At 46.1% G+C, this 19,802-nt stretch overlaps 1 protein-coding gene across 2 annotated transcripts in view; it reads left to right on the top strand.

Annotated features, from left to right (window-relative positions):
- The window catches only part of TNFRSF11A (TNF receptor superfamily member 11a), a 58,422-nt gene that overhangs the window by 30,362 nt on the left and 8,258 nt on the right, over window positions 1-19,802 (top strand). The window contains exons 5-9 of one of the 2 annotated variants that reach the window (XM_066352947.1): window positions 3,475-3,568; window positions 5,168-5,259; window positions 6,735-6,848; window positions 10,367-10,419; window positions 11,732-12,500. In XM_066352947.1, the coding sequence (XP_066209044.1) occupies window positions 3,475-3,568; window positions 5,168-5,259; window positions 6,735-6,848; window positions 10,367-10,419; window positions 11,732-12,500 (1,122 nt within the window). Of the gene's footprint in view, window positions 1-3,474; window positions 3,569-5,167; window positions 5,260-6,734; window positions 6,849-10,366; window positions 10,420-11,728; window positions 12,501-19,802 lie in introns of both variants that reach the window. The other variant, XM_066352946.1, reaches the window with a different exon arrangement.

Below are 19,802 nucleotides of genomic sequence, written 5' to 3'. Positions count from 1 at the left end.
TTGGAAGGCTTTTACTAATCACCTTTCGTATCCAAAAACACACACCTATTTGAAATCTTAATTAAAAAAAAAAAAAGGTTCTAAGGGTTAAAAACACTCCTTCTAGACTAAGTTGTTACTACAGTTTTTACACAATAGGTCAGAAACAAATATATTATCTTTTGCTATATTTTAATATGAAAAGTGAAGGTTTTATGAACTTCCTATTGAATGGAGTTGTTTCCAGTTAGTTCATATCTTCATGGTTGCATACAACTTACTGTTAAAATGCAACAGGATTCAACATTAATTCTATTTCCACTGAGTGCTGGGTAAGTTGTTCACGTAAATAACTAGATGTCTAAGGCAGGACTTCTGTGACAGGAGTGTCTCCATCTGTCAGCACCTCCTGTTTACGTGTCTAGGATCACACAGAGATGTGACCTCTCAGCTGTGTCTAATGACTGCTCAGTTGAGTACTCAACTCTGTGCTTCAATTTTGTTGAAAGTAAAGAAATAGAAATCTTTTTGACTCGGAAAAGTGTTTCTGAGAGTCACTTACTTCTCGGCTCCTAGGTACACTAAAGCAGTCTCTTCAGGGTATAACAAAGGATTTACACCTGTTAGTCTTTCCCGTAGAGGCATTTTGTTTTAACCCAGACTGCTTGGACAGGGTTAGGAGAATTAAAATATTACTCATTTCAGTTCATATTGAGAAAAAATGTCCATGACAGAATTTCACTGTTATAGTCAGTCCTGATCATCAAATGTATCAACTAAACCAGACAAGCTTTCTCTTAGAAAAAGCCTAATTTGATTTTTTTAAAATAATTAAGATCTTGTTCAATTACATTTGACATACAACAACATTAGTTTCAGGTGTACAACTTAGTGATCGGACACTTATATACCTTACAAAGTGATTATCCCGAGATTGACTTGATGTTTCAATTTTTTAAAATAAATCTCCCGTCTGGCCTGTGGTGGCGCAGTGGATAAAAGCCTCGGCCTCACTTGCTGAGGTTGCCGGTTTGAAACCCTGAGTTTGCCTGGTCGGGACACATGGGAGTTGATGCTTCCAGCTCTTCCCCCTTCTCTCTCTCTCTTCCTCTCCCTCTCTCTAAAAATGAATAAATAAATAAAAGAGAAAAGGTCTTTAAAAAATAAAATAAATCTCCCTGTGTCAGCTGGCTGGCTCCCTGCTGAATTCTGATTCTCAGGTAGACAAGGAAGGCCCAGAGCCTTTTTGCAAATTTGTCACCTACATTAAAAAAAAAGGTTCTGTCACCTTTTCTGCTTTTTTTTTCTGATCGAAGTTCTCTCTGACTGGATCCTATGGGAGTGGTTCGTTCTTGGCAGTAGGTGGAGGGTAGAGGGAAGGACATGCTGATTAAAGATGTCACTCCTGCCCTACCTTGCACTTGGCACTTGATCCTTGAACGACGTGGGTTTGAACTGCACAGGTCTGCTTATATGCAGATTTTTTTTTATAAACTTACAGTATTGATCAATACTGTGCAGTATAATCTCTTTGGTTATTCTTCAGAACATTTTATTTTCTCTAGCTTACTTTACTGTAAGAATACAGTATATAATACATATACCTTATACAATATGTGCTAATTGTTTATGTTATCAATAAGGCTTCTAGTCAACAGGAGGCTATATTAGTAAAGCTTTTGGGGAGTTAAAAGTCGTATGTGGATTTTTGACTGCATGGGGGGCCGAAACCCCTAAACTCCATATGGCTCAAGGGTCCCCTGTATTGGAATTCAGAGCGACTGAACCTGGTCCCAGTTACTCTGTTCCTGTTGTCACAGTTTTGCCTCTACAAGACAGGGGAGCCAGATGTGGCACGGTGCTCTGAGTGTGGGAGCCCGGCCGTCACCAGTGTTCCCACTGGCTGTTGGTGGGCATCTCAGAGGTCTGGCACCAGAGTGGGATTTGGAGTGGGTGAGAAGTATGCCTTCCTTTGCCGAGTGGGAGAAGTGTGGTTACGAAAGGGAAAGGGGACAGGAGCACCTGCAGGAAGTCCCCGGCAGGTCCGTTACAAAGAGCAGACGGGTATGGAAGCCCCACGTAGGGAAATCAATGCACTTAAGTTCTACTGCTTTGTAGCCCCTTGGGAAGTCTCTTTGTTTTTAAGGTGTTTTTTTTTTAATTTATTGCTTTTAGAGAGAGAGAGAGAGGCATCAATTTGTTGTTCCACTTATTTACGCATGCATTGGTTGACTCTTGTATGTAGCGTAATGGGGGATCGAACCCACAACCTCAGCATGTTAGGATGATGCTCTAACCAACTGAGCCATCCAGCCAAGACTCACTGTGTTTATGTTTTTAAAAACTGTTTGAATTTATGTGAATGACTGATGTCAACTGGTCTTTTAGCAAATCAGATAAGTTAAGAGGGGAGGTACCCTCTTTATTAAGGCAATTGCAGAAATCAAGAATATACTTCCCACTTGACTCAGGACAAAGAATATATCATTCCTTATTTCAGTATTTTATTCATGAAGCTAAAGCACAGAAGCACTACTAATTTCAAGAGTAATTTGTGGTTTTGATGCAAGTCAGTTGCCTGATCATGGTGCTGCCTGGTCACCAGAGGGTCGGCTGACCAAAGGGTTAGCACACATCAGCAGCAGTGAAGGTGACAGACATAGGAGACCGGAGGCATTTCCTCTTTTGATAGCATAGTTGATGAGGTGTGTGAGAGAGTTGAAGAAAGCTGACTAAGCTGGACCAGTTCCTGCTTTCTGTGCTGTGGCTAGAGGCAGGGGTCCAGCACCCCGCCCACCACTCCACCACTTGTGATTGTGCAAACAGTCTTCTTGGAACATGGCCACACCCACTGGGATGGATTTCCTGCTGCAAAGGTTTGCAGCAGGGACCAGAAGGCCTGCAAAGGATGTCTTCCGGATGGCCCTATACAGAACATGTTTGCTACAATCCTTGGTTTAAGAGAAAAAGAGACCTGTAGGAGTTTGTTTGTTTGAGAAAACTGTTGTCAGTCCCAGCCCTGGACTGGTGAGATTAAGCTAGTCAGAGGAGGTCCGGTCAAGATGTTTCCCTTACAAGCAGTAAACATCCATTCTCTGTGGATGAAGGTTGATGTAAGCCCAAAAGGCTGGAAGGGGAGATCAGACAGGTGCTTGGTTACAGCAAGTCAGACAGCAGACTCCCCAGCTAGGGCACAGTATTGGTGACCAGGACATTGGCTCTGAACAGCGCAGGGGCAGGGCCTAACCCCGATACTGGCAGTAGGGACCTGACCCTGAGCCAGTCCCTTCCTGAACGTGATAACTGCATGCCTACCACTGGGATCGGGCACCCCTAAAGCTGGTGGGGGTGGAAGCAGTGAACCACCGGGGGGGGGCAGTGAGAGGCAGAAGGGCAGCTCCTGATGTCTGTCCTCCGGACCACCATCCAGGCTGATCTCTAAGTGTCCTTGTTTGGTTTTTGTTTGTTCTGTTTGTCCGTTTGTTATTTTGACAGTGCAGCTCAACAGAGACACGGTGTGTGAGCCCTGCCTGGTAGGCTTTTTCTCCGATGCCCTGTCTTCCACAGAAAAATGCAAGCCCTGGACCAAGTAAGTGACCACAAAGGAGCCCGGAGAGTCTGTTGATTCTAAACAACTCGGCCTCCATCGTCCTCTCTGGGCTGAAAACAGGCTGAGTTGTTGAGGCTTCCTCGCGAAGAAGCCTTGTTCCACGTGGGAAAAGTGTAAAATTCAGTGTGGGTGAAATAAACCCATCCAGCCAACCAACACTTCAACCTGATGTGACAGATACTGTGTGTCACATTTTAGGTTCAGTTTGCCTCAATCTTTGACTTAGAGTCGCAGCTTCTTTTCTCCTTTTTCTAACCTTATTTAGTTTAAAACGTTTGGTAACATTTATCATTCACTTATCACCTCCACTTCTCCCAGCTTCCCAACACACTGGTTAATTTGTCCAGAGATCTGTATGTGTGTGTATGTGTGTGCATGTGTGCATGAAGCAGCCTCCCGTTTACGTAAATGTTTGCATACTGTAAACACCGTGGGTTTTTACCCACATAATGTATCTTGAAGGACGGTCATTCCATATTGGTTCACTTAGACTTTCACGGCTTTTTATAGGTATGTAATATTTCAGTGTAGAGGTGTGTGGTAATATAGTTAATAACTTTCCTATTAATAGTTAGGTGGTTTCCAGTTTTGTGCAGTAATTAATCATTTTGAATGAATCAACTCACATAGAGTGTTTCACACTTATGTTAGTGTATCTATAGTGGAACCTGGATCCTTTCCTTGACTGCTTGTTGCTATATATTAATACTCAGTACAATAATTCTTTCAGTTCCCAATGTATTCATTCCCATTAAATATTTATTTTCCGATCCACTTATCCAAGTTTTATGTTGAAGAGATTTTCTGTCTTTTCAGCTTCAAGACAGCATTCATCAAAAGTGTATCACTGAGGAAGTGAAGCCTTTAAGTCTTCCTTACCAAAGACACCAGTCTCCTGTCTTTCAGGCCACTCTGCCAGAGTGGTTCCTGGAGAGCTCGGGCATGTGCACTTCTATTCATTCATTGGTCCACCTGTGTGATGTGTGGACAGGCAGTGGGGATCCAAACGTCTAGGAAGGCCAGGTTTCCTCTCCTGAAGGAGTTAGCAATCCAGTGGAGTACAGCCTTTTGTACCTTTTTGTTGGGGACCAAATAAGCCAACAGGGTATTTTGCAGTTTGGATGTCTAGGGGACAGAGGTGTAGGACCCAACCCCCCACCTCACCTGCCTGATTGAGTTGCAGGAGGCTGTGCTTGATTCTCATTCTGCCCACTTTTGTTCCCTGGAAGAACTAGTAGCGTGTTTCTTCTTGGTGTAAAGTTAGATTGACTAGTATGGTGGGGGCTGTCTTTGAGTTGCCTTGGAAACTTAATTGATTTGCTAATGGCCCACTCAGCCCTCTATATTAAAGGAACATGTGCTCTCTGGGACGGCCATCTTTCCTGCTAAAGAAGATAGCAGAGAACTAGGGAGCCCTTCTGAGCCCATCTTATATATCTTATTTCTTGATGTCAATTTTCATCAATTCTGCACTGTTTCTACTCGTGACCCTGAAATATACATGTCGTGCGGGTTGCGACACCTTTTAAGGTATATATATATATATAACTGAAATACTTACCTCCTTTCCCCCCATAGCTGTACCACTCTTGGGAAGACGGAAGCACGTCATGGGACTGATAAATCAGACGTGGTTTGTAGTTCTCTGCAATCAGCAATACGACCGAGTGGTATGTTTCAATGGAGTGGGTTGGGTGGTAGATGTGCCCCCGTCTGGTCAGCTCATCTAGATCCCCCCAAATTTCATGGCATATGTGGAGGGCTCATCTCTCCTTTTCCGTCTCATCCCATTTGCAGTCAGTGTAATATTTCATTTCTGTCCATATTTTAATTCCAGATATGTTGTTTACTTGATCATCTTCTACTCTGGAATGGATAACTAATGGATTTATATGTATGAAAAAGAAAAGAAAATTGAGCTACACACATAAATTGAAATGCCCAAATAGGGTAGGGCGGTGATGGTCACAGTGAGTGTCAATGGGAAAATCTGGTCACCAACCAGAGTTCGCCACTTGTTGGAATATAGCTGTCATCATTTATGAAACATTTTGTAGATCCAATTAGTCTTAAGTACAGCATCAAAGGCTGACGGAGGGTTGCCTGTGAGCGGCAGTGGCCGGGTATCCAGGTGGGTGAGAGAGCGGTGGTGGCCCCAGGTGTCACAGCACTTGGGATGGCATTGGTATCCAGAAGCCCTTGCCGATGAGGCAGGAGATGCCAGGCCGCAGAATCCCAGTGTTAATGACGTTGGACTAAGAAAGTCAGGGCTTTCCAGCTGGCACTTTGGGAGACAGGAGGATATTGAAGGTGCTTGGCATGGAGTTACACAGTCAGAGCAACATTTAAAAACAAACAAACACCATTTTGAAGATAATGTTAAAAGTAACCAAGAGAATAAAACATTTTAAAATAGAGAGGAGAAGAAAGGCAGAGTCCCGAATAACCCAGGTCACGCCAACCAAGAGTTTATAATACAGGTCGGGCAAAAGTAGGTTTACAATCGTGAGTACGTGAAACACAGAGTCTATGCTCGTCTTATTACTTATTAATCATTGTATTCCTTTCATGTGAACAACTGCAGACCTCCTTTTGCCCCTCCCTATATGAAGGCTCTAGCACTGGCATGATCAAAGGGGAATGAAAAAACAATAGTTGGGTCTACATCGTGCTGTAGATGAAATGCCTGAGACGCTTTGAAAGACAGCTGTGGTCTCTCCTCACAACCAGCAAAACCCTAGTGCCAGGTTGTTATTTGGAAAGAGATATGAGAGGGACTTCTTTTTGCCTCAGTGGCTGGTCACCTGGAGAGATTGAGGTGTCTGCAGGTAAGCAAAGGTGGAACTGGACGGCGTGGTACACGTGATTTGAATGGTTCTAAAGTAGAGCCATTCCCAGGTGGTCCTGGGCAGTCCTCGCTGAGGTGGTGCTAGGCTGTGGGCCTGGGCCATTTTGGTGACTGTGCCCTTTGGAATGTGAGCGCTCTGTGACGAGCCTCCAGCCAGAGTCTGGACCTTCCTACTCCTCTTATTCCAGACCAGCATCCTTGATTCTGGGGCTTGATAGAAAGGGTTTTGTTTACAGGCTTAGAGATGAACAACCAGTTGCCTTTAATACTTGGTTTTCTCCTCCTCTTCTAACCCAGAGCCTCAGACTTACCTGCCCAGCCTGATTATCCTGCTGCTCTTCATATCTGTGGCCGTGGTCGCTGCCATCATCCTTGGTGTTTACTATAGGAAGAAAGGGAAAGCACTAACAGGTAGGTGTCTGTGCGGTTTTTGTAATGAATCTTAAAAAAGAAATAGATATGTCTCTAAGTCTATGCTTTGGAAGGCGTGTATATTGCCCACTGAATATATCTGGTGATCTGCTTAAAATGGGTGCCTTGAGGTGGTTGCCCTTAAACTAAGTGAAATACCCTTCTTTCTCCCTAATTCATTGTTCTTTGGCAAAACCAGCAAAACCCATTGTGCCTCTTTATGTCTCAACAAACAAAAATATGCTGGGGCCAGGAAACTGATGACTCTTCAACCATTTGTTTGTATTGTATCGGTTACATGGTGTCAGATACACAGGGGTTGCACTTACCCTAGAATACAAATATTTTTAATGCACCCAGTTAAAAACAGGGACAAAATGTTCAGGTCAATGGTGGATGGAAGGTTCTGACTGGGGCATTGCTTTGCAATATGAATCTGAAATTATGAAAACGAGTTACCTTACGATTGGTAAAATTTTGGTACTTGTGTTGAGAATAAACAGTCAGTGTTGTCTTATTTACTGTGAATAATTTTTGGACCAAAATTATTCTGTTTGACAGCATCTTTTTATATCGCATCATGTTTGACTTTTATACTAGAAAGCAAAAAAGTGTGATTTTTAAGAAAGGATTTGAGGCTTCAGTCAGTTTCCTGAAGATATCTCTTCATGCTTAGATAGTCACTTCATTCTGTTTTCATTTTTTTTTTTTTTTTCATTTTTCTGAAGCTGGAAACAGGGAGAGACAGTCAGACAGACTCCCGCATGCGCCAGACGGGGATCCACCCGGCACGCCCACCAGGGGTGACGCTCTGCCCACCAGGGGGCGATGCTCTGCCCATCCTGGGCGTCGCCATGTTGCGACCAGAGCCACTCTAGCGCCTGAGGCAGAGGCCACAGAGCCATCCCCAGCGCCTGGGCCATCTTTGCTCCAATGGAGCCTTGGCTGCGGGAGGGGAAGAGAGAGACAGAGAGGAAAGCGCGGCGGAGGGGTGGAGAAGCAAATGGGCGCTTCTCCTGTGTGCCCTGGCCGGGAATCGAACCCAGGTCCTCCGCACGCTAGGCCGACGCTCTACCGCTGAGCCAACCGGCCAGGGCCATTCTGTTTTGAAGCAGCATTGTCTCACCGTCCTTTCCCATTTTCAGTTGCTCACTTGTTTATCGTCCCCATGTCTGCTTTGCTCTGTTTGGTCAGTTCTCCCACATCACCTCCATGGGCTTCTGGAGAGCCTGCATATCTTGCTGTTTCCATGAACATTGTCTTACCAGATGGCACCTTGGGCGATCAAAGGATTGATGAAAGAGGGAAGAGGGTGACTGAAGAGGCCAGTGTAAAGCAGAGAGCAATGTTAATCCATCTGTAAAAGCCTGTTTACTATCACGTATCTTTATTTAACACTATTTCACTTCCCTAACAACACCGTAACTGGGATTTGAATTACACGTGTTCAGATGCTGCGGACCACTCTTGTCGTCATGTTTCTGGGAGATAAACAGACTTCTGCTGCTTGTCCTTTAGTTTTTGCCTCCCTGATAATCTCCTACTGTCATCTCACCGATGAGAGGGACCATGGGCCCGGTAGTTACTTCATCAGGATTTATGACCGTTGCTTTTTCTGCATCCTTTCATCACATGCTGATGGCCCACCAGGGACGGGCTGGGCACTGGGGTCTCAATCCCAGGCAACACAGAGGCAGTGAGTGCTCTCATGGAGGAGGTGTCCTGGTGGACAAGGCAAGCCTGGGGCCACAGAGCGAGGCTGCATGTGGAAAGGGGAGGTGCAGAGAGAGTCCCAGGTGATCAGGGGACACAGGGGTCAGTCAGGGCCTCCCAGATGAGGAGACAGGGCAGCAGGTCTAAAAGACACAGTGAAGTTAACTGAAGGGGGTGGGGGAATTTATAGCTTTCCACCTGGACAGAATTTCATGATGGAGGGAGCAGGGCAGGTTGGGGGATTGAGAGAAGGTTGGTGTAGCTGGCGCAGAAGGTCCGAGCCACGTGAGACGACACTGAGGATGGACACATGGCCAGAGGATGCTGCCCGGCAGACCTAGCGAAGGACTTTGCTCCTTCTCCTTAGCAAAGGGAAGCAAAAAACGGCCTCCTGGGTTAGCATAGGAAACAGATGTGGGCTGCAGTCAGAGCAGATGCAGACACGCAGGTAGGGGGTCCTTCACAGTCATCCAGGAGAAAGGTGATTATAGTAGTTACGACTATCACCTCTGCGTGCAAATATTATTTTTAGTACCATTTGTAATTGTCTAATACTGATCCCTACAACGAAAGAGCTATAGTTTTCCTTTTATTTGGAGTATCTTTATTTTTATGTAATTTTAAAGTTATAAAAAGGAAGCAAGACTACTAATGATGATGATAGCAATTTCTGACATGTATTGAGTATTTATCTGATAAATGCATACCGTGCTCTGTGCATTTTACATGTACTAACCAAATCCCCACACCAGCACTCTGAGGCTGGCACTATGTTTCCCTGGCTTCATAAGGAGGAGACTGAGGCTCAAAGGAGTTAAATAAAGGGACAAGAACACATCATAGGTATCATTAGCTATTATTATGACCTAATTATCTTCCAATGGAGAACTGACAACTGAATTCAACAGTAAAATTCAGCAGAGGTGGGATAAAGTTTTATCTTTGTATTACATAATTTTATAGACTTTTTTTTGAATTTATAGATTTGACTAAGTTTTGTCACTTCTATTTTTATAAGTTGATGGAGATAGTATTTGTAGATGCCACAGAATGTATTCTATTTTTTCCTGAGAAGCAACAAGGTATAGCAGAGAAGGATTTGGGACTTGCTGGAATGCCGTGGGGTCTGCCTCAGCCTCCCGGCATGCACTTGACTTTTATTGTGCATATAGCTGAGGTAGTTCACTGGACAGGCAGCCTCAGCCTCCCGGCATGCACTGGACTTTTATTGTGCGTATAGCTGAGGTAGTTCACTGGACAGGCAGCCTCAGCCTCCCGGCATGCACTGGACTTTTATTGTGCATATAGCTGAGGTAGTTCACTGGACAGGCAGCCTCAGCCTCCCGGCATGCACTGGACTTTTATTGTGCGTATAGCTGAGGTAGTTCACTGGACAGGCAGCCTCCTAGACCCACGTCGTCTTCGTTCCCCTGCAGTGCCCAGCCTAGACCCTTGTACTCAAAGAAAAATTGCTAAGGGACTGAGGATGTCTGTTGTCATCTAACAGTGGCTCAAACACCCTCAATTGTGCCCATGGGCATTCAGTGAAACGCTAGTGGGTCATTTTTTGCATCACAGGGATCAGGAAGTTCTGTTTTCAATGAGAGGAGGAGGAGTATGATGACTTTATAGTTTTTAAATTGGTTGATTTTCTTCTGAATGTTACTACTCTCTGAAACGATCCCTGAAAGACATGCAGAGGGTTGTACTTAAAGATAATATTGGAATGACATAGTGGTCAGGGATCTTGCACTAGAAACAGGAAATAATAATATGAAGACCTTATCCTTGCTTTGTTTTTCTAGCTAATTTGTGGCGCTGGGTCAATGAGGCATGCGGCCACCTCGGTGGAGATAAGGTAAATTTGAGAATCTCAAGTGCCTCTTTGAAGTACTTTCAACAATTAGGCTGAGATAGTTATTAGTAAAATATTGAGCTCCCATTGGGAAAGGAGTACTTTCTTTGAGGGGAGGGGACCCCAGATCCCAGGGCTGATCCACCCAGAATAAACCAAAGCCCAGGTAAGTAGCTCATCCTGAACGCTGCTTTCTTTGTATTGCATTCCATTTCGGTCACCTCTGTGTCCAGATATTAATTCTATTATTTTTTCAGTGCCAGTCTTGATTGTCTAGCATAGAGTCCTAGAAGGAAAGAGCTTCCATTTTTTTTTTCTGTGTTGTTATTTTGGTAACTGTTAATTTTGATATAATTTCCAAATTATAAAAAAGCAGTGAGAATTGTTACAAAGAATGTCCACATGCCCTGTTCCCGGGTCTGCCAATTGTTCACACTTTGTCACGTTGCTTTATTATTCACTCTTTCTCATTATGTGTGTATATCTTTTTGTCTTGAGCCATTTGAGAGAGAACGGCGGACATTGAGCTCCAATCCCCTTACATTTAGACGTCATTGTGCATGTCTTAAGAGCACGGACATTCTCTTATATAAGCAAGAGTTCCTTTATCGAAATCAAGACATTGGATAGTGGAACAATGCTATTATCAAGTCCACATCTGATGTTAAACTTTCCGTAGTTATCCCACGATGTCCTTTCAATCTGTTTTCTGAGGCATGAAAACATACACGTTTCCAACCACAAGCTCCTACTGATTTCTCCGGATCATGTCCGAGCAGCACATTCTAACCCTTTCTTGTTGCTCTGCCTCGTCTTTTCTCCTGCAGTAGGAAACCTGACTCCTGCTGTTCCCAGGATTGTTACTCATGTGCCCAATTCCAGATACATAGAGAGTACAATAGTTTCAGAATTACTAAACCCTGCCACAGCAAGAGAACAAAGCTACCAACCAGAGTTCAGTATTTGTTTAGAGATGTGGTTTTTTTCCACATAGAGTTTGAGCATGTGGTGTGTGTAGTCCAAGCTCTGGGTGCTGACGTTGCTGGGTTGGCTGGCTCTTGGCCTTGCTTCCATGAGAACGTGCCCCGCGTGTGAACATGCAGTTAGTTTCCTTCGGTTCTGGCTGTCTTTGGTGTCAGGGTTCTTCCCCGCTCTGTAATTTTTAAATAACGCAACATGCTATATAGGGAGTGTTCCATCTGTTCTTGTTATGGTGGAAGTAATTACTATAAACACCGTTTTCGGCTGTGTTTAGCAGAGCCACGTTCTAATAACTGGGGATTAATGCTTCTGCCTTCTGAATTTCAATCAGCAGGAGTCCCCCGGCAGCAATTTTAGCAGCCCGCCCGCGGCAGTCTCCAATCAGCGCAAACTTGGCAACGGGCTCTTACTGCTGACGCTGGAAGAGAAGTTGTTTTCCGAAGACACGTGCTGTCCAGACAGAGGCGGTGTCTGCGGGGGCGCATGCACAGGCGGTGGTTCCTGCGCACCCGTGGGGGATGTCAGGATGCTCACCTTGGTCAGCGAGGTGGAGGGGGACCCCTTCAAGCAGATGCCCATGGAAGACGAGTACGTGGACAGGGCCCCCCAGACCCCAGACTCTTTGCTGTTCCTTACTCAACCGGGAAGCAAATCCACACCCCCTTTCTCCGAGCCCCTGGAGGTGGGGGAGAATGACAGTTTGAGCCAGTGCTTCACTGGGACGGAGAGTCTGACGGATTCAGAAAGCTGCACCTTGGCCGAGCCCCCCCGCGGGACGGATTGGATCCCCGTGTCCTCTGAAAAGTACTTGCAGAGAGAAGTGGAGGGGGGCCAATGTCCCTACTGGGCAGCCTCCCCCTCAGTGGATGACTGTGCAGGCTGCGGGAACCCTCCTGGGGAGGACCGGGAGCCCCTTCTGGCTTCCCCCCAAAGTGGACCTTTGCCCCAGAGCGCCTACGGCATGGGCCTTCCTCCGGAAGCAGCAGGTGACAGGGCAGAGGGCGGAGGCCAGCCGGGGGATGGTGCGGACACTGGGACTCCCAGCTCCAGCAAGGGTGGTCCTGGGTCTGGAAGCCCCTCCGGTGACCAGCCGCCTGCATCTGGTAAGTGCCTCTTGTGGTCTCTCCCATCTGAGCAGAAAGGCCTGTTTGTGGTGCAGGGTTTGGGGGCAAGCATCACAGACCATTTGGGGGAAACAAAGCTCACTTGGGAAAAATTCAACTCAAGCATTTTCTCCTGCTAAGCCTCTACAGAACAGGGTCCGTTCAGGCCACATATTGACTGGGTTTGTGAATCTCGTCCACTGTCCTGTGACTTTCTCCTCTACCCCTGGGGCTGTCTCTTTTTTTTTGTACGTGTCTCTTTTGTGCACAGACCTCTCATGATGGGATTAGATCTCAAAGCCCTGCATTGACCCCCAAATACAAAGCTAACATTGATCACAAGACTGGCCAACTTCTAGGCATTCCCTCAGATTTCTAGTTTTGTTGTTGTTGTTTTAAAGCAACCTAGTCCTCAAATCACCCCCCTTCCCAAAGCTCTTATAAATCTCAGGAGAACAAACAAAATTATGTAGTGAGTCCTTCATTCATTCATATTTATCACGAGTAGTTTATTCGTTCTATACCAAGTCAAGGATGCAGTTAAGTGTCCCTGGATGCTTCATGTGTAAAGCCCCTTCTGTTACCACTGCATGGGATGTATTTATGGCACCTGGAGGATAATGTTACAATTTAAAATTATTATGGAGATTTATCCCTGCATCACTGTTTGAGCATGAATAGCCCACCAATTACCATATTAAAACTTATTTTTCAGGACACTAAAGCACCCCGTTTTATTACATAGTGACAAGGAACCATGCTGCTGGTAGAGCAGGCTTCCTCTGGCTCACCTGGTATAAGAGAGCCTGATGAGTGGGGTCAGGGACTTCTCTGAGAATCTTTTAGAAGTTATAGACACTCTCCATAAAAATGAATATATGAATATATACTACTTAAGGGGCTCCACAGAATCCTCTAACACTCTCTCCATCCCTCCCAAAAAAGCCCATCCATGGACCACCTTTACCCTGGGACATTTTTCTTTTTTTTTCTTGCTCTTTTATTTACCCCAAGTGGTCTTTGAATTATTTCATAACCCTGGGTTGCTTGACCCCTGCCCTCAATGAAGAGATGGTTGCCTCTTGCTGACAATGGCCCCTGGCTCATTTGGCAGAACAAATGTACTTTAACCTGCTTTCTAGCTTTGTGGTTTTGCTACAACTACACACATTCACTGATTCTATAATGTCAATTCTCAGTCAGAGCCAAAGAAAGAGATAAATTTGGGGCAATTTTTCAAAGAACTGATGTGTTTTTCCTTCAGAACACCTCAACATTTCTTTTTTTTTTTTTTTTTTTTCCCTGAAGCTGGAAACAGAGAGAGACAGTTAGACAGACTCCTGCATGTGCCCGACCAGGATCCACCCAGCACGCCCACCAGGGGCGACGCTCTGCCCCTCCGGGGCGTCGCTCTGCCGCAACCAGAGCCACTCTAGCGCCTGGGGCAGAGGCCAAGGAGCCATCCCCAGCGCCCGGGCCATCTCTGCTCCAATGGAGCCTTGGCTGCGGGAGGGGAAGAGAGAGACAGAGAGGAAGGAGGGGGGTGGGGATGGAGAAGCAAATGGGTGCTTCTCCTATGTGCCCTGGCCGGGAATCAAACCCGGGTTCCCCGCACGCCAGGCCGACGCTCTACCGCTGAGACAACCGGCCAGGGCCACCTCAACATTTCTTAAAGCTCTTCAGGGATTTCCATTTCTAAAAGTGTGGCTCTGTTGTTTTGTCTTTTTAGCCGTGACTTTTCTCCCCGTTGGCCATACAAACATGCAGAACTCTAGTTTTGGGGCTGAGGATTGTGGGGAGGCACAATCTGAGTGGCAGAGGCCACATCTTAGTGACACTGCCGGGGCCAACTGGTTTTTCCATTGGTGACACCAAGAAGGTGACATCAGCCACTGTGCGCAGATCATTGGCAGTTCTTGGAAGAACAGTGTTGGTTGGCCATGTTTAAGGAGATTTTTTTTTTTCTTAGTGTCATGAAACCAGAAGCCAGATCTGTCCTCTTCCTTTTTGGAAAGAGTTAAAACAGGGCCCTTGTCTGCTTTCATGATCTTTTATATCTCCAGCTCTAAGCATCTAGGCATGGAGGAACAGGAAAGAAAAGTGTGTCATCAATGAAGTGGTGCTAATTTGCAAAGAGTTGACATTGCTTTCTCTGTCCTGTCTGGCGCTTAGCTGTGCAAAACATCGTAGTGCTTCCGCCTGCCGATGCCAGCAGGCGGACCAGGTTCACTGTCGCCTGAGCAGCAGCAGCAGCAGCTGGATTGATTTCTGAAGCTGTTCCTCCATAATTACTGCTACGTGAACTGGCTTTCTGGCTTCTCGTCAAAATAGCACTTTCTCATCATTGCTTTTTTTCTTTAAATGCCATAATTTATGTTCTATAAATGTGTGAAAGAGGGCACAATTGGGTACAAGATAAGGAGTGGGGGCTAATCCTCCTATTAGATCTTCCAAAGCCACTGTGCTCTCCAGACTTGACCTGGAGTTTTTCATTGGGTGTTGGATTCTGATGTGTGGGTGTTTGAAACACAACCAAATGCAGTGGTTTCCAGAGAAATGACAGCCATTTCCTCAGCAGGGAAGAGTATCTCCTTGGCACCCAGCATTCTTTTGAGGAGAACGGTGGTTCTTCAAAGAGCTCTACAAGTCTACCTTTGAAAAATAATACCCAATGTCAAAGCTATTTGAGCAATGGTCATAACTCTTATTAAAGACCAGTGAGAATTATTAGCAAAGACCAGCGAAGGGGGAAAACATACTTTTGGTTATGTCTTACATAACTATGTCTTAAATTTTACATCTTACATTGTTATCCTTTTGACATGATGGTGGTTACCTTAGTTATAAGCCCTTTCGCCTGGAGTTTCAATAATTCTCACTATAGCTAGAAAATTATTGCACCTCCAAAGAAAAGAAACAACTGCTTGTAATTAATGTGTCTAGCATTGGCCAGCGGCTTACGGGTTCTGAAATCACTTAGAGGGTTCAGCCCCTTCAAAGCTGCAGGGAGTTATTTCCAAGGGCCACAATGATTCTTAATGAACACCAGCTACATAGTTGTTTTTCTACTGGCTCTTTAGCGAGGGTCTGCTGTGCCATGGAGACTTGGAAAAGCTTGGGAAACAAGCAGGGACTGAGGTCGGGGAGTGGACAAAACAAGAGGAACCAACGCTTTGAGAAGACAAAGCCTTCCCTGAGCCGCCTCTCCCTACCTGCTGCTCTGTTAGTCCGCATCCTCCACTCACCCCCCTAAGTGCCGTTCAGTGTCTGCCCCTTCAGTCAGGAGCACCTCGCCCTGTCTCCACACTGTCCCCTTTTCTGGAGCGCGCAGTTCCTCCTGTCCTTCCAGTCCCAGCTCAGACGCTACTTGCTGAACCAGGGATGGCAGGCACGCCGCTGTGTGGCTGCTCTCTCCTGCCGTGCCCTTGGCAGCCCATCACGATTCATCCGGAGTCTTTCTCGCTGAGCCTGGCACGCTCACACCCCATCTCTTGGTAGCCACACACACTCCTAGGAATTGCCATGACCTCCACCACTCCCGAGTTTTCTCATCTCTCCCAAGGGGGCCTGGTCACTGTACGTTTAGTGTTTATAAGCACATTCATTCATTCATTCACTCACTAGTGAATAACTAGGGAAACAGAAACCAGAGCGTGCTGTTGTTCCCACATTCACTTTCAGCTTCCCGCCTCTTCAGTCTGTTCTGGGGAGTGAGGGTACCAGGTAGGGGACGGAAGGACTGGCTGTCCCAGACAGACCTAGGTATCGGGGGTGGGGGACACACAGGCTGCTGCCTGGGAGCCAAAGGCCGTGGAGGATAGTGGCACACACTTCCCCTGTCCATAGTCTCCCATCCCTAGGTCCCCACCCTCTCTTAAAGTGACTGTTCTTGACCATCTGTTTTCATCCTCCAAGGGCAGATAAAGATTGTCCTGCCCCAGTTCTCTTCTCGTTTCTTCCCCTCCCGCAAGTGACCGACAGTCCACTGTCTCATTCTTTTTTCTCCTGTTGGAACGCCATCCACTAGCTTGTGTTGCACTCTTAGCTAAGTACTGTAAGGGCACAGTGATTCTGTAAGTTCAAAATAGTTTGTAATTTGGTTATTTGGTGATAATAGCATTCATTGAGGCTGAAAGTCAATGCACTATTTCAAAATATATGAAAAATTAGCTCACTGTATACTTTGTTTTGTTAGTCCTGTTTGCCCTTTCTCTGTTCTCATGGGGCTCACTTTGGAAGGGTTTCATTCATAAGCCATTGTAAGTAATCATCAAGCATGATTCTGAATGGAACTATTAAATACTGCTTCCCTTTCCTTATCATCATACACCCAGTTTCTCCCAAATGCTAAAAAAGAACTTGCATTTCCATAAAAAGGAAAAAAACACAGCAGAAGCCAATGGATTAAATACAAAACCAGTTTTTAATAAATTCCAAAAGCACCCAGGGTAGACTGGGTAGTTGGAGCGTAATTGTGTATATTTTTAGTTCTCTCCCTTGGAAGAGTATCTAAATGACAGTTGGATGGTCTTATTTGCGGCAGTTCTTGTGATTTAATATTCATACATTATGCATTTTGAACAACATAATAAGCTTTTGAGAAGACAAGTGTGCATTCCTTTGCTTAAAAATGTAAATTCTGTCAGGGATTGAATTCTGAAAATGAAGATGTTTCTCTCTGCCTGAGAAAAATTCCATGGAGCCTCTCTGTGAAGACAGGGCTGCTTGCTTTCTTTTAAAAAAAAATTTTTTTAAAATTTATTTTTACTGGTTTTAGAGAGAAAGGAAGGGAGAGACATCGCTTTGTTGTTCCACTTGTTTATGTACTCATTGGTTGATTCTTGCATGTGCCCTGACTGGGGATCAAACCCACAACCTTGGTGTATGAGGACAACATTCTAACTGGCTGAGTTAACTGGCAAGGGCTAAAGACTCTGCTTTCTGATCATGAGGGGAAGGGAGTCACTTTATTTGTTCATTGTTTCTGTTGAACTAAATGCTATTTTTAACTTTCTCAGGTTACCTGAAAATTCTTCTAGTTAAATCACATGAAATATTCATGTTAAGCCAACTAACCCATCTTGTATGTTAGAAACTCTTCAAAATTCCTAATGTACTAAATACCCTCATGTCCTTCCAGCTCCCCAGTCAAACTTTTGGGTTGCCTTCGGATACAACTGAACCACTTGACTCGAGACTGCTTTGACATCCTGCTTGTCTGACTGCGGAGCCCGTACCTGTACTGTCCCCCTTAGCTGGCGGCCAGGGGATCTTCATTTGTTCACTGTGTGTTCAGTGTGCCATAGAGTGAGGGCAGACACTGGCCTGGGGGAGCTGGCTACCTGCTGACTGTGGGGCAGTGCCCAGGCCAAGCCCAGAAGGTTCCACGGGACAGGGCCCCAGGGTCTGTGTGGTAGATGACGCTACTCTGGCCTGAGTCACTTCTCCTCTGCCACTTGTCCCAGAAAGTTACTGCTTTTTCTCTCACAGAGTCTTTGGTAATGAAAGCTCTTCATTCACATGCCTCCAAACTCATCTTCCTTTTGCAAACGAAAGTGGAGATACACGGCTTGTAGGGGAAAGCTGTTGGAAGGCCGCTGAGGAAAGTAAGGAAGAGGGTGTGAAGAGCCCTTGCTTTGCTTGTATTCTTTTTTTTTTTTTTTTTTTTTTTTTGGCAGAGACAGAGAGAGAGGGACAGATAGGGACAGACAGACAGGAAGGGAGAGAGATGAGAAACATCAGTTATTCATTGCGGTTCCTTAGTTGTTCATTGATTGATTTCTTGTATGTGCCTTGACTGAGGGGCTACAGCAGACTAAGTGACCCCTTGCTCGAGCCAGTGACCTTGGGCTCAAGCTGGTGAGCTTTTGCTCAAACCAGATGAGCCAGCGCTCAAGCTGGCAACCTTGGGGTCTCAACCTGGGTCTTCCGCATCCCAGTCTGACGCTCTATCCACTACGCCACCGCCTGGTCAGGCGATTTGCTTGTATTCTTGAGGCTCCGTGGACTGAATGTGCTGGGCATCAGTTCAGGCATCTTGGCTAAGCCTCATTCGCACCATCCTTCCCTGTTTTTTGTTTGTTTGTTTTTTGTATTTTTTCTGAAGTTGGAAACGGGGAGGCAGTCAGACTCCCGCATGCGCCCGACTGGGATCCACCCGGCATGCCCACCAGGGGGCAATGCTCTGCCCATCTGGAGTGTCGCTCTGTTGCAATCAGAGCCATTCTAGCTCCTGAGGCAGAGGCCAGGAGTGCCTGGGCCAACTTTGCTCCAATGGAGCCTTGGCTGCAGGAGGGAAAGAGAGAGACAGAGAGGAAGGAGAGGGGGAGGGGTGGAGAAGCAGATGGGCGCCTCTCCTGTGTGCCCTGGCTGGGAATCGAACCCGGGACTCCTGCATACCAGGCTGACGCTCTACCACTGAGCCAACCGGCCAGGGACCATCCTTCCCTGTTTATACTCCTCCCTTACCAGCTACCAACAGGGAGGAGTCCCTTCTAACGGTAGAATATCCTGGGCTTCCTTGGCACTCAGTGGAAAGAGTTACCCCTTTGGGGGCATGTAGCAACTGCAGAAATCATGGCAACCACGCTGCACCGGAGGCCCTGCCGCACCCACCTGGTCACGCAGCTTGCTGGCACGTCCTGATTGGCCATCCAGGACGTCCTGGCCATCTCAGTCAGCCTGTATAACCCCATCAAACCTTCCTGTTCTGAAAGGTAGAAGCACATTTTAAGGAAACATTGCTTTTATGCAAAGGACAGTTCAGGACTGAGGCATACCACAGGGTCCGGATATTACCGTCATGCTGAACCGTGACCCATCGAGTACTGCATTCAACGCGCAGCCGACTTGCATGACAAGAAAGGAAACCGTGGGGTTTGGTGTAGATTTATACAGATGAGCATTCAAACCAGAGAGTCAGAATGATGGATTTTTTTTTTTCACAAAGAAAACAGAAGTTGATTAGCTTTCTAGAGGAAAGTGCCCTTTCTGCCTTCAAGATGTATTGAGATCCCCCAAGAAGCGGTGGGAAGACGGCATCCCTGCTCAGTACCTTTCCCAAATCCTGTTCCCTGGGGAGTTCTAGAGCACTACACCACCTTCTGGGACTAGTAATGCCAGCACTGCCCCTGTGACTAAGTCCTTGCTGCTTCCCAAGCATGTTCAAACCCTTCGTCACCTCTGACCCTCACGCTGTCCAGCTGGGTGTTCACGCAGTCAGTTATTTGTCTGTTTAATAGTTATCGGGTGCCCCTCGTGCAGCGGCACGCTGCCGGGCTAGCAGGGCTCGAAGACTGGTGC

The sequence above is a fragment of the Saccopteryx leptura genome, chromosome 11 (assembly GCF_036850995.1).
Source record: "Saccopteryx leptura isolate mSacLep1 chromosome 11, mSacLep1_pri_phased_curated, whole genome shotgun sequence".
Taxonomy (NCBI): Eukaryota; Metazoa; Chordata; class Mammalia; order Chiroptera; family Emballonuridae; genus Saccopteryx; species Saccopteryx leptura.
Note: the sequence above shows the minus strand (reverse complement) of the source record. Positions and strands in the feature narration are given on the sequence as shown.